Here is a 15,417-nt window from a genome sequence, read left to right as displayed (position 1 = left end):
TTTTATGCACAAACTGACATACTTCACTAATTTTATCAAGCCATTAATTAAGATTTTTCCATAATTTACCATAATTTTCAATGTGCTACTTCTACATCATGTCAATGGGGTATTCCAGATGTGGGTGCCTAAAATGATTTAATAAACTTCTCTAGTTCCCTATAGCACCACATCTTTCATAACCCGAGTTACTGTTAATACTTATAGTCCATACTAAGAAGAAAAATGTAACCTAGCCATTTTTAAAATTCTTATGTTGTATCTGAGATTGGAAAATAATAATGCAACCAAGCCAATAATATAATCAGAAATTTATTATATCACTGAGTATCAATCTTTTCATAATTTTGATGCATACACATTCCTAAACATGAGTTATTCCATACTTAAATATTTGTATTTTCACGTCTAAATTAATGTTGAAGCATTTTTCTTTAATTCATGTAAATCATGTTATTAACAGTTTCGAAGTTGTACCAGCAATGATTAGTGACAATGTTATAAACTTTACAGCATCTGTGGGAATCGCTGTTCTTGTTCATCAAGAGTGAGGTAAGGGGTCTTGATGGGAATGTTGTATGGGATGAAAGCTCTTTGTAGAAGATTTGTTGCAGAGGGACTTGAATTGTTTTGCAGTACTGCTGAAGGCAGAAGTATTATATGTTATTAGTGCTGAGTGTGGAAATATTTAAGAATATATCTATTTCAAAGTTCAGGAACTGAATTTATTAGAACAGGCATTAGAAGTTACCTGAATAAAAGTCCTTTGACCATTTAATACTTCCTGGTACAAGGACAATGGCTTGAGGCCAACAGCATACTCCATGTTTGACAATGAGACCAACATCGAACAAACAATATAAGTACTAATTTAGAAGCATAGATGTGATGTGGGTCCCAGTGCAGACTACCTACCAATGGTATACACCTTTTTTGAAGATATATCATTGAATAAGCAGCACTGAAGAACTCATTACAATATGTTTGCACACTAGACTTTAAATGGTCAGACACCGTCCAAAAATTTTCATTCTGGTATCACTTAGCACTCACACCTATGCAGGATCTTGAGAAACAATGGCTAGTCGGGGTTGTGTTAAAGTTGATTCTTAAGTCTGCAGTTGGTGAACATATGACTAACATCTTTGGGAGAGTATGTTGTCTATCAATTAATCTCATATATCGTGTTTTTGAAAAACTCTATGCTTAAACTTTGGTTTTCATCTAGACATCGATTGGGCTGTACTTCAAAGTTATTATCTGTTTATACTGCATTAACATTTCCATATCAACTAAATACATTTCTTTGCTTTATTATCTGTTGTCATGGAACTCAGTGTGTCTACTAACTGTGTAATTCAATACTAACTTGAGAATGTTCATCTGTCTGACTCCAAGTAAAAGTGCATTGTGATTGGATTTGTCACTGTGATAGTGTGTTGAAAGAGAGTGCACATGTCTGCTTGCATATAAACATTTGATGTGAAATCAGATCTGGTCATCACAGTATTTGAGGCAGTAGTAAGGGTGGAAAAAACAGTACCATTTGGGAAATCTTTGTAGTGTACATCATTTGCACAATTCCTAGAAATCACAGAATGAGATTTTCACTCTGCAGCGGAGTGTGCGCTGATTTGAAACTTCCTGGCAGATTAAAACTGTGTGCCCGACCGAGACTTGAACTCGGGACCTTTGCCTTTCGTGGGCAAGTGCTTCGGTAGCTCAGATGGTAGAGCACTTGCCCGCGAAAGGCAAAGGTCCTGAGTTCGAGTCTCGGTCGGGCACACAGTTTTAATCTGCCAGGAAGTTTCCTAGAAATCAGTTTACAGCTATTCTGGAAGAATTTGATCATTGAGATTCTGAGGATATAATGGGTAATGCAGGTAGGCACTGTCACACGTTATGAGTTAAACAAAATCATTGTGAACTTTATGCTACCATGTGAACTGTCAGCCAAAGCCAGATTTTTGCCATCAAGAAAGCAACACTGTCACCAGTAGTAATGTTCAGTTTGGAATGTTTTGAATATTGCGAGTACTCCAATTCCTATTGGTTCAATGAGAAGGCATCCCTCAGTATAGAGAAAGATACTGATTCAGTTGAACACAAAGTTAGTAAACTGAATTGCTAATTTCAGTTCTAAATAGAGTTCATAAAAGGACTACTATGTATATGCAATGTGTGATGGCTTTTGCATGTATCTGCCTGAGAGCTGTGTTCATTTAATATCTCTAAGAATAATCAAAATGCTACATCAAATAAGACTAGAGTTTGAGTTCAAGAGAGCACTATGTGAGAATTTGCAATGGAAATTGGTTTAATATGTGGAAAATTTTTTAATTGTTTACAAGAACCTGTTAAAAGTGGAAGTTCTCCTTTTCACGGAATGCAATACTGTATATTACTGATCAGGAGTAAAAGAAAAAAAAAACCTCAACATTTTTAGAACTAACATTTACTGAAAAAATTTTTTAAAAAATTCTGTTTAAGCAAATTGGACAGCTATAGAAAAGGAACTTACACACACATTTACAAATGGAGGATGACATTTTGATCCGCATGTGAATGAAATAGGTTATGCAATTGATGAGTCTTACTACAAATGTTCTTTAATAACATATTTGCTATGATTAAGGGATTTACTACAGATTTTTAATAGAATGTTTTTTTTTCTAGACACTGTTCAAAAATATAAGCCATGAAAATAAAGCAATACATCCATTATTGTTAATATATGAAATTTTGCAAATATTAAGATGCCACCAATAATGAATAAGAATTTTTTTGAAGTTTATTTCTAGTTTGTTCATACAGAGAAGTGTCAGTAAATGGTGCTTTTGACTAGTATTTATTGTGTTTTCTTCTTCATTTGTGGCATATGCATTTTCTTCATTCACAGTACTGAATCTGTAATTTATTTACGTGAGTGAGGTGCTATATTGAGTCATTGTTGAGCTTGCTGATGAAGATGAGGCAGATGGCAGTGAATCAATGTGGCAGCATTGTAAGTAAAGAGGTTCCACTGCAGTGAAGTAGAGATGCAAGACACATTTCAAATTTGTTTACTCTTTTTGTTTTGATTGGAATGCAATTTGTCTGACTGAACTTCTTGTTTGCTCCAACGTCATGTGTTTCCCACATGACGTAAACAGTTCTTGATGGTTTGTGTTGTGACCCGGCTCCAAGCTTTGGTAATGCAACTGGTTGCATCCATCAGTGTAAGAGAGTAATCTGCTTTTTCTCAATGCATTGTGTCATTTTCAGTAGTATGAGCTTACAATAGTGACATTGTGGGCTCATAGTCACTCCTTGGTCCGTGGGCTGCAACAAGTGTGTCATATTTGCAGGAAGAAAACAAGCTTTAATATTCTCCAGACCAGAGAGAGCCGGATGCGCTGGACAGTTGTCAGCAAGAACCAGTATCTTTCTTTTTTTACTTCCAAGCTCCCGATACCCGTGCCTTGTTTCAGCTTCAAAGAGTTCGGAGGTTGTCTAGGACTTTTTATTAACATTGTAGTGCACTAGTGGATTTTTTACATGCTTAAAAACATAGGATTTTTTTATTTACTTATCATGAGAAATTTTTTCTTCTCAGTTCCATCTGTGTTAGCACAAATCAGAATTGTTGTTCCTTCTTTAGATAACTGGCCACCAACACATTTTTTGCCCTTAAGTTTCAGAGTTTGTCAGGTTTCAAGTTAAAGAAAATTCCAGACTCGTCTGCATTAAAGATGTGACAGTGTGCATATCATTCACAAATTGTAGGCCATACGGTAATGAGCCATTGTTGGATTGTTTCAGTGTTTACACTGTTGGCTTCACTGCTCACTTCGCCAAAAGTAATGCCGCCACATTGCTTGAATCCATCAATCCAGCCCTGCTGCACACAAATTCTTTATCTTTCAATTTTTTGGCAAATTCTTCTGCTTTCACCATAAGGAGATATCCACTAATGGATACATTGATGCTTCTCTGTTGCTTAAACAACTTAAGCAACACTTCATACACATTGCTCCACTCAGCTTTCCTTAACTGCTTAATTTTAGATCCATTTTGTTCAAACACAGTAGCAATTTTATTCTCGTTCTTCCAAATCGTTTGGACTGTGGAATTTACAAGGCCAAATTGGTGACATGTCACCTTTTTAGCTCCATTCTAGATTTCAAGAATCACTTTCACTGTTAATACTCTTCTTTTATTGGTCGCACTGTTTTACAGTTTTACGGAGAGTACTCTGCTGCATTGGCTCCTTTCTTAGCTTGCATTTATCGCGAATCTCTTGCCCAACGTAAAGTCCTGAGTAACTGGAAAAAAGCGCAGGTGACGCCTGTATATTAGGGGTAGAAGGACGTATCCTCAAAATTACAGACCAATATCCTTAACATCGGTTTGTTGCAGGATTCTCGAACATATTCTCAGTTAGAATATAATGAATTTCCTTGAGACAGAGAAGTTGCTGTCCATGCATCAGCATGACTTTAGAAAGCATCGCTCCTGCGAAATGCAACTCGCCCTTTTTTCACATGATATCTTGCGAACCATGAGTGAAGGGTATCAGACGGATGCCATATTCCTTGACTTCCAGAAAGCATTTGACTTGGTGCCCCACTGCAGACTCCTAACTAAGGTATGAGGATTTGGGATTGGTTCCCAAGTATGTGAGTGGCTCAAAGACTTCTTAAGTAATAGAACCCAGTACGTTGTCCTCGGTGGTGAGTGGTCATCAGAGGTGAGGGTATCATCTGGAGTGCCCCAGGGAAGTGTGGTAGGTCCGCTGTTGTTTTCTATCTACATAAATGATCTTTTGGATAGGGTGGATAGCAATGTGTGGCCGTTTGCTGATGATGCTGTGGTGTACGGGAAGGTGTCATCGTTGAGTGACTGTAGGAGGATACGAGATGACTTGGTCAGGATTTGTGATTGGTGTAAAGAATGGCAGCTAACTCTAAATATAGATAACTGTAAATTAATGCAGATGAATAGGAAAAAGAATCCTGTAATGTTTCAATACTCCATTAGTAGTGTAGTGCTTGACACAGTCATGTCGATTAAATATTTGGGCGTAACATTGCAGAGCGATATGAAGTGGGATAAGCATGTAATGGCAGTTGTGGGGAAGGCGGATAGTCGTCTTTGTCTTTTGGGAAGATGTGGTTCATCTGTAAAGGAGACCGCTAATAAAACACTAATATGACCTATTCTTGAGTACTGCTCGAGTGTTTGGGATCCCTATCAGGTTGGATTAAGGGAGGAGATAGAAGCAATTCAGAGGCGGGCTGCTAGATTTGTTACTGGTAGGTTTGATCATCATGCGAGTGTTACGGAAATGCTTCAGGAACTTGGGCGGGAGTCTCTAGAGGAAAGGAGGCGTTCTTTTCGTGAATCGCTACTGAGGAAATGTAGAGAACCAGCATTTGAGGCCGACTGCTGTACAATTTTACTGCTGCCAACTTACATTTCGCGGAAAGACCACAAAGTTAAGATAAGAGAGATTAGGGCCCGTACAGAGGCATATAGGCAGTCATTTTTCCCTCGTTCTGTTTCGGAGTGGAACAGGGAGAGAAGATGCTAGTTGTGGTATGAGTTACCCTCCGTCATGCACCATATGGTGGATTGCGGAGTATATATGTAGATGTAGATGTAGATGAACGACATTTACGCATGTGATTTTTTAATAAAACACCCGATTAAGTACTGAAGATAAATAGTAACTTTAGTTGTGACCCCACTTTTATGAAAGCATTACCAGTTTTATTGACAAAGTGCTTGTGTATAAATAAAGTTGAAAATTGAAGATGAGAATTTTCACAGTCACAAGACAGCAGGAAGGAGGGACCAATGAGATTGATGCTGCCTCAGTTGAAATTTCATATGCTAAAGTCCTTATCAGTGGTGGATCCAACACACATTTAATCTCACAAATGGGCCTCCATTTAACATTGTTTTTCCCACATAACCCAAAAACTTGGTTTGCACAAGTAGAAGGAAACACTTTTTTTTCTGTAGTGAAATACTGAATGCTAAAAAGAAGTGTGCCTATGTGGTTAGCCAACTTCATCAAAACTTCACATCTCTGGAGGAAGACATCATTGTCACTCCATCAACTTCCAGTTGTTACAAGTGCTTGAAGTCAGTGCTGACACGAGGGGATTTCCAAATCAGTGGGATGACACATTCTTCAGTTGTTATATTGTCAAGAGATGGGCAACAAAACCCTTTCACAATATCTCTGGGGTTTAAGAAGTCTTGCATCTGACAAATCAGGGTTGGACTCATTCCATTGTACATTGTGAACAAGCTATTTACTGGCACCAGGGCAAACCACCATAAATTCATGCACTGAATCAAGCTTAGATATACTGACAGAAGAGGCTAATTGAATACAGCTCTTCCACTCACATCAGTTACAGAGTTCCCACAGCAACAGATAACCATAACAACAGAAGTAATTGCAGCACTACAAAGGTAGAGTTCTACAGATGTCCGAGAAGAGTTTAAACAAATGAGAGACAGAATACAACAGCTATCAAGCCATATGACTACTTTAACAGTAGAACAAGAATGAGAAAAGTTTAACAACAGATTGTGAGGGGTCACAAGATAACACAGAGTGTGCTCCCATTCTCCTGTAAGTATCAACTGCCTTCACCCAGGCCAGTGCCAGTTTTTCTGCTATCAAGTGTTTTGGTCAATGGGCAAGACAATGCTCAGCACCATGTGTATCCGAACTCCCAGAGTGACTGAAGATAGGCATGACCGGCCACCAAAGTTGTATACAGCACCAGCACAATTTGATAACAGCTGCTGTAGCTGCCAGCACCTTAGTGAGCAAACATTTAGGTGCATTTTTAGGGAAAACAGAATGACAAATCTTGAATGTGGTGTTAGGCAGACAAAATAACACAATACTTACTCTTGCAGACTCTTTGTATCAGATAAATTTTCAAGTTGCACTTTCCTAGTTAACATGCGCTTGCATGCTTCCTTGTACCCATTCAAGATGCTATGAGTTCGAGGACAACAAACACCACCACAGTTCTCTGTGCAAACAATTCAGTAATTAAGGCATTCAATGCAAAAACTCTATAGCTAGGTTTTGGACTCGGCAAAAAGTATCAATGGGAGTTTTTGTAACAAATGTATCACAGCCAATAACAGGGGCAGATTTCATAGCTCATTTCAGTTTGCTACCAGACATCAATAATGGTTGTTTAATGGGCAACACTTCAGGATGACATCACTAAAGTCACCCAGCTTTGTCACCTAGCAAGATGGGTACAAGAATGACCAGCTAAAAATGTAGTGTCAACATTTCTTAACAATCACTATGCTGTACAGCGAAGAAAGCTTTGAAACACCGTACAACACATTTTATCTACACTGCTCCAGGCTCAACAGTATCTCCATATCAGCGAAAACTACCATCATATCACCTGTCAATAGCCAAATAGGAACTTGAGAAGCTACAACAGGACAGTATAATCTGATCCTCTGACAGCCATAAAAAAGGTACATATATTTGTCCTTCCACACTCTAACTGTTATTGTTATGCCACAGGCACAGAGTCATTGAAACACCTCTCTCAGATGTTCTGTATGCTTGCTATCTGTTTTAGAAAAATTTGGTAGATCATCAGTGTAACCGAAATAGGAATGTAACCAACATATAACTTTGTCAATAAATGGTTGCCATATGTGGGCTGTGATTTTAAATCTGAAAGGCATAATTATGGCAGTCACGTGTATGTCCTCTGCTGCTGTTGGGCAGCCCCAATGTGTTTTCGAGTCCCAAGAAAGATAAAACATGGTGACCAAGTGGTGATTTTCGGAAACTAAATGCAAGGATAATATTAGATAACTGCATAGTGCCAAACTTCAAGAATGTAACAGTTTCTTATCAGGACTTCAAGGGACTGTGCCAGAACTTATATGCTGATTCCAACAGCAGCAGAGGACATACATGTGACTGCCATAATTATGCCTTTCAGATTTAAAATCACAGCCCACATATGGCAACCATTTATTGACAAAGTTTTATGTGGGTTACATTCCTATTTCGGTTACACTGATGATATACCAATTTTTTCTAAAACAGAAAGCAAGCATACAGAACATCTGAGAGAGGTTTTTCAATTACTCTGTGCCTATGGATTAACAATAACAGTTAGAGCATGCAAGGACAAAAATATGTACCTTTTTTATGGCAATATCAGGAACTTCTCCTGCGATAACTGCTCACAGCAGCATTCATGGGCACCAGTGGTGCCAAAGGTAGACACAGCATCATTTTGGTTGCCAGAAATGCAACATGTTTTCAAGACAGTGGATGAATGTTTAGCCAGTACAAGATTTTTAGCACACAGTGTTCCCTTGGCACCTTTGGCAATTGTGAAAGATGCCAGTCAAAGAGATGGATGGATAGATTTCAAATTATTGGGGGCCAAACAGTGTGGTCATTATGCCCTTTCACAAGGTGAATGAGTAGTACTTTTTCTCACTGGAAAAAACACATCTGGCAACAGAAAAATTGAGTGGTCTGCAGGATCCTCTAAAGTGTTTGAAGACAGCACTATCTTAGCCAATACTGCTAACATATCCAAAGGCTGGTGAATGACTGAGCTTATTGAAGATGCCAGCTAAGAAGCAATGGGCACTGCCTTACAGCAACAGATTCATACATCTTGGCAACCCTGGAATTTTTTCTCCAGGTATCTTACAGAGGTGCAAACTAGATAGAGTGCTAAAATAGAAAACTTCTAGTCGTGTACCTGGATGTTAAATACTTTCAAAACTGGTAGAGGGCTAACACTTTGCAGTTTTTATAGACCATTGACCACTTCTATTCTACAGTGGCTAACTGAACTTATTTAACCACATTAGCACCAACATTCAGAATATGTGGCACAATTTACAATGGGTGTTCGACACATCAAAGGCAAAGACAATACCATGGTTGATTGTCTTTTGAGGAACATAGCCAGCATAACAATCATTGACTGGGTGAAGAGTGTAGATGGTCAGCTGATGTGCCCTTTCATACAACAGTACCTCCAAGATGGGGCACCTATCTCACTTCCCCTGATGTGCATACCAGTTGACAGATCTGCAAATGAAATGGGGCGAGGCTGCAGCAGTGATCATTTACATCCTCTAATCCCACAAAAACACTGCCAAGAGGTCTTCAAAGCCATTCTCAACATGTCACATCCTGGCACCAAAGCAATGGTCAAACTTGTTGCAAGCAAAGTGGTCTGGTCAGTTGTTGAGTTAGACAGCCACAAATGGGCCGACTGCTGTGTTTAATGCTATAAAAACAAAGTTTCACCACATGTGCATGCAACCATTCAGGATTTTCCTCTGCCAAAAGCACATTTTGCGCATACCCACCTGGACCTTGTCAGCCTGTTACCATATATAGATAGTCAGAATTACCTACTAACAGTGTTTGAACCTTACATCAGATGGCTGGAAGCCACACCACTAGCAGGCGTCATGACTGACTTCATTGCCAAGACACATGTAAACATTTGGCTTTTTCGTTGTCGGATCCCTGTTACCTTTACCATGTACTGAGACCATCAGTTTGAGGGATTACTATTTGATGAGCTGCTTAATCTTAGTGAAAGCCACCATATTCATACTGTGTGTTATCACCCACCTAGCAGCAGCAGGGTTGAGCACATGCATCACTCATTGAAATCTATTCTCATTTGCCACAAAGAATCTTTGATTGATACATTGCTGTGGGCCCTGCCTCGTCTCCAGATGGCTTTTAGAGAAAATCTATCCTGTTCTTCAATGCAGCTAGCGATTAGTGAACATCTGTGAGTACCTGTCAATCTGATCACTCAAACTACCAAAGGCCCAGCCGTCCAATGGTCACATTGGTTTTCTCCAAAAACTAGAGCCACACATCTGAAAACTATGCCCACAAAATCTACAACACCACAGGTGACACCCTCAGTTTATTTTCAAAGAGCTGAACACATGAACTCGCATCTGGCAGCATGCCCACCTCTACTTTCTCCATATTCTGGCCCTTGCAAAGTGATATCAAGAGCAACAAACACTATCATCATCTGGAAGGCTGGCATGAATGACACTGTTTCACTTGAGTGAATTAAACCTGTTTTCATTGACAATTCAACAAATGAATGGTTACCCAGCTCACTGGCACTGGCTTCTGCACAACAACAGCAATGACCACCAGGGGCCACATCCCTGCCTGCTCTGGAGCTGGCAACATGTGCACTTTGAGACACAACCGCTTCCGACCTGCATCCTGCTACACTTCCAATGATGTGCATGGGTACAAACATCAATTGAAAGTTCCCAGACATCCCTGGCATTCCAGGCTATTGTGGAACCAGAAAGTGGAAGGACAATGTTCATCAGTTGATTGATAATCACTTAGTCACTTAGTGCCCACATGCTTACTTATGTTCAAGTGCTCACAATTGGTCACCCCCCATCTTCCATTCATGATTTCTTCAAGAAAGGTTCCCAGCCATGTCCCTGTTCCAGTGGCCTGCTACAAACATGAGTTGGTTGCCTCCCTCACAGTCCTTGGGGAGAGCAGAAGAAAGACAAGATACAGTTTGCCAGTGTTCCAAGATACAGCCTCTACAGGTTTTTAGGAGATGGAAGCTACTTTGGCAAACATTAGAGTGCCTGATTGCCTAATGGCACTGACAAGAGATGTGTGAAGTGATGTCTTTCCCTGAGTTTGCTTTTCCTTGTCATCTTGTAAAGTTGTATGTTACTGGTGATCTAGTCAAAGTGTATAAATCTTCAATAAACTGTCTTTATGTTTTACCATATATTACCTCCTCATTTATAATTAGGGTAACAGTAAAGCATAAACCATACAAAATAAAGTGGTTAATAAGCAAATTTATTTAAAAAAGATTGTCATCACTCTCTGGGTATAACAAACATTTGTATCAATATCAGGCTGACATTTACACATAAATACAAAGATATAACAGGAACAAGGCAATCTTTTTTTGGTTTATTTGTTATCTACAGTTTGTAATTTACTCTTTTAATAAATCATATCATCTGTATTGTCTTCAAGCATAACACAAATTTTATAAATACATTTGTGAAGGCTTGAGGTAAACCTTCAGTATAAATATGTATACAAATGTTTACTGACTTTGTTTTGTCATATGTTTGGTGAAAACTGTCTTCATGATCAGTACAACTGGTTTGACTAATACATCCTTATACCACACTGCAAGCCTTCTCACAAATTAAAACACACTGATTCTTGTCTGGTTGTAACAGAAATCATTACCTCCTAACTCTAAGGACAGCATTATTGTCACACATCTAGTAGTTTTAGTGTCATTATTTTTCATTGCATTAACATAGTAATTGTATCAAAATGTAGGCTTTCCAGTACAAGAAAAAGTTTGAATAATGTCAATAACCTCAACAACAGTAATTGGACATTCAAATGCTGTTTAATGGTGATTATACTATAGCAGTGACCTTCTTGCCTAAATAAGTGAGGTTCCTAAACATGCAGAGCCATGCAATTCTTTTCTGTCAGAACATTCAAATTAACAAAGACCTCAAATTAGAAGTACAATTGGTTCATTACTTTTGGAACTATTGCTTAGATCCATTTCTTGGTATTTTCTTTGTCTCATAAATTTGTATTATCCTTTAATTCTGCTACAATGCACCTTCACTAACACCAGAAATTCACTTCACACTTGTAGGTAAAAACTGTTCTCCATTATGCCTGATGATGGATGGTAGTAAGTTCTGTCTTACTGCTAAATGTCTATTAGAATGAATTATCACTCAGGTCACCATCATAGCAAGTACAGATTAGCACAGAACATTCTCATTTTAGGACTATGGATAAGAAAAAAATAAAGTATAAATATTCACTCAAGGGACTTCGGCTTTAGGGAACATTTCAACTCATTTTATATATTTATTTTACATATAAATACTTTGCAGATCATTTCATAACAAATAATGTAGTCCCATAAAAGCTGAGCGTCCCTCATTCTGAGAAGTCACAATGCAGTTATATTTACATTTTATTACATTACATTAACTATGAAATTATGCTGAATATATCACAGTACAGAAATTAATTGAATTTGGAGAGTACACATGGCAGGGAATGCATTAAATATCTCTAAATGAACAGTAATATTCAGCATGTGACAAATATTTAACTATAATAACATATACATAAATATGATAACAAATTTGTGGTATGTAAGTTAAAAATCAGTGATACCAAAATCTGTCACAATGATTAATAATTAACAGCACATTTTGCTGCAAATTATTTAAAACTGATACAGGAAACAACAGTTCTTAGCAATTATCTGAACAGTTCCAATCCTTAACCAAGGCAAATTATTTTCTTGTCCCTCTATGGAAAAATTTGAGTCCAGGTCTTTAAAATGGAATAATGTTTTCCATTTTTTGATGTGCAATGAAGTCCTGAAATAATTCCATAAAATTCTTGAAGGATGAATGGAATACCCTTTCTCAGTATTTATATTCTTAGAAAGGGGAAATTAATAAACCGCAACACATTCAGATGGCACAAAATTTTAAAAATCTGATGAGGGTTTGTGCATCTTTGTGTTATGTGATCTTACAGTTATTACAGTTATAAGCTTCCTATCACAGCTTAAATAAGTCACTACTATATGAACTACTACACATTTTGCCAAATGAAACTATAATTTGGTGACTATGAAGTAATTTTGACTGTTGGTGTTCTGTCCACATAAGGCCCTAAAATCTTAGAAAAATTACTTTGACAGCAGACTCAAGAATTATTTGTTACGTAACATAAGGGAAAAGACAACATTCATACTGCAAACAACTGGGCCACTCACAAACAACTGTAACACTCTCAAACATACAGACTACTCCCAAATAGCTGGACAATTTCAGACAGTCTCTTTTTAACAAAAAATTAATGGGAACAGTTTTCCTTTCTAATACCACTTTCTAACAAGCACAGAATGAACTGTTTCACAAGCACATTTCATGCCTGCAGCTGGCTAAACTGGCAAACATTTGTGTGGCTTTGCAAAAATTCATCACTGTTTTAACATAAAAGATCATATGACAGACAAAATGTAAAAAAAAGAACATAATAATAGCAATAATTGTTATTATTTCTGACTTTGGGAACACAAACTGGAGCAATCTTGATGATACATCAATGCCTTGATTCAATTACTGTCTGTTTGAAGTCAGATCGTCTGCGCCACCAGGGGGTTCCACTACGTGACGTATCAAGAGGTGGATCAGCAGTCATGTTGCTATGCCTGCAATGAATAAGATTATTTTTTATGGAATATAGCACTATATTTTGTATCTACAGAAGATTAGTTGTCTCTATGAAAGAAAAGAAAAAAGGGAAAATATCTACAGTCATGAAAATTGTCACAAAAACAAAAAGATTAATTACTTGACTGAACACAAGTTGATGAGTGAACAACAGTTTTATGAAATGTTGCCAATAACATAGTGTAAAGAAAATAATCTGCTTCACCCAAGGCAGAGCATTACACTAACAACCAGAACTAGATTCAAATAAATTAAATTTGCTGGCAGTGGTACACAGCTCTGAAACACATTTGAGTAAAACTGAAAATCAATACAACTGTGTTCTGCTAAAGAGAACATTGCAAAATACAGTGTGGCTAACATGGATTTATATATATTAAAACAGTTTAAGGTTAATTGATAAATAAATATCAGTATGTGTAGTGCACTAGTTTAGCAATAATTCTGTAGCTGATGTTCTGAGAAGGTGCTAAGCTTTGCTATAAAAGGTGCACATGGAATGGATGAAGAAAGAAGATTTAACATAAAAAGGTTATGATTTTTTATGCATCTCATCAGAATCAGTGACCATCCTGATAACTATATGAATTCATTTGAGAGAGTAGCGAATTTATTATGCTAAACAACAGAACTGCCTGAAATGCAGCAAACTAGAGGAACCAGCCTGCTCATAGCACTCTTTTCTTTTACATGAAATACTGTGTGTAAATTCCTTGGGGTTCAGCTAAATAACAAGTTAAAATTGTGTCAGCACAAGAATAAACTAATCAAGAAGCTCAGTTCAGCATGTATAGTCTGTAGAAACACCTCTCCTATTGTTGACTTAGATAATAGTATTGGATTATTTTGCATATTTTTAATCCTTGGTATATAAAACAATTATCTTCTGGGGCTGTACACCTAAAGTACATAAACTGTCCATTCAGTAAAAGTGAGCAATAGGAATATTTTGATAATCGCACACTTTGCAGAAGCATTGTTACAGCCCTTTGAATTCTTCTATCAGTTTCCCATTACATTTAGTTAGTGGTTTTGGTTATGACAGTAAAAATCAATTTCATGTTAACTGTGGTCTAAAAAAAAACAGAACACAGGCCAAAAAAAAAAAATTTCATGTGGGCTCTGCCTCCCTGTGTAAGGTTCAGGATGGAGTTATCAGTTATGGTGGGAAGATCTTCAATAAGCTCCCATCTAATAGATATAAAAAATTGGGAATCCCTACCAATTGAAAATAAAATCAAAAACACAGTTCGTTAGCCACTCTTTCTACAAATTATATGAATATTTAGATTCAAAGATTATAAAGTTCCATTCATTATGTGGCAAGTATAAATGTTTGTTGCAAATCTGTGTGATGTAGTGGTATAGTAATATACCATAAACAGGACACAGTATTAACATATGTAGGAAACTGTCTTCTCTGAAAAAATGCCAGTGTCATCAAGTAAATATTAAGCTACCAATACAACATAAACATCAGACATTTAGTATGAATGAGGAATCAGCTTTCTTAAAAAAAATAGCAGCACACAGAGGAGGTGGTGATGAGTGGCAGACAGGTAAATTTGAAGTGCATTTAAAAGTAGATGATGCCAGCTCTCAGCCAGGCACACCGATCCAAAGACAGAATGTCTCAGAATGTTTCTAGTGGAACAGACTGCAGACAGAGCCTGGAATCAATGGTGGAAGGGAAATGCAGTAGGTCTAAATATTGGAACTGCTCCACTTGACCAGCAGTCTCAGGTAGTACCTGATGAATGCAAAGAGTCACATGGTTGAAATATTGTGCATGAAAGACACTGCTATCTGGCAGAACACCAGACACCTTAAGATGCCAACAAACAGCCAGGAAAGCCTGAAGAATTATTTCTATTTCATTGCCAGTATAATTTTTGTAGTGTTAAATTGGTTATGTCTGAACAGAGTAATGCAGTGGTTCATGATTTAATCCCTAGTAATGATTTTTTTTTATTGTATTAAATATGACTTGACCTCTCGTAACATGTTGTGGGTGTAGAAAATGTGTCTCATTTCAAGAACTCTAGTCTTCACATTACCACATGTCTCAGTGACAGCTTT

The 15,417-nt window shown here is 37.5% G+C and overlaps 1 protein-coding gene across 1 annotated transcript in view; it reads right to left on the bottom strand.

Moving 5' to 3' along the window:
• Nucleotides 1-10,873: 10,873 nt before the first annotated feature.
• The window catches only part of LOC124594312, an 80,797-nt gene continuing 76,253 nt past the window's right edge, over nt 10,874-15,417 (bottom strand). The window contains exon 6 of the mRNA XM_047132675.1: nt 10,874-13,316. Coding sequence (XP_046988631.1) covers nt 13,208-13,316 — 109 coding nt within the window. The 3' untranslated portion in view covers nt 10,874-13,207. The remainder of the gene's footprint in view (nt 13,317-15,417) is intronic.

The sequence above is a fragment of the Schistocerca americana genome, chromosome 2 (genome assembly GCF_021461395.2).
Source record: "Schistocerca americana isolate TAMUIC-IGC-003095 chromosome 2, iqSchAmer2.1, whole genome shotgun sequence".
Classification (NCBI taxonomy): Eukaryota; Metazoa; Arthropoda; class Insecta; order Orthoptera; family Acrididae; genus Schistocerca; species Schistocerca americana.
This window is presented reverse-complemented; position numbering and strand designations above follow the sequence as displayed.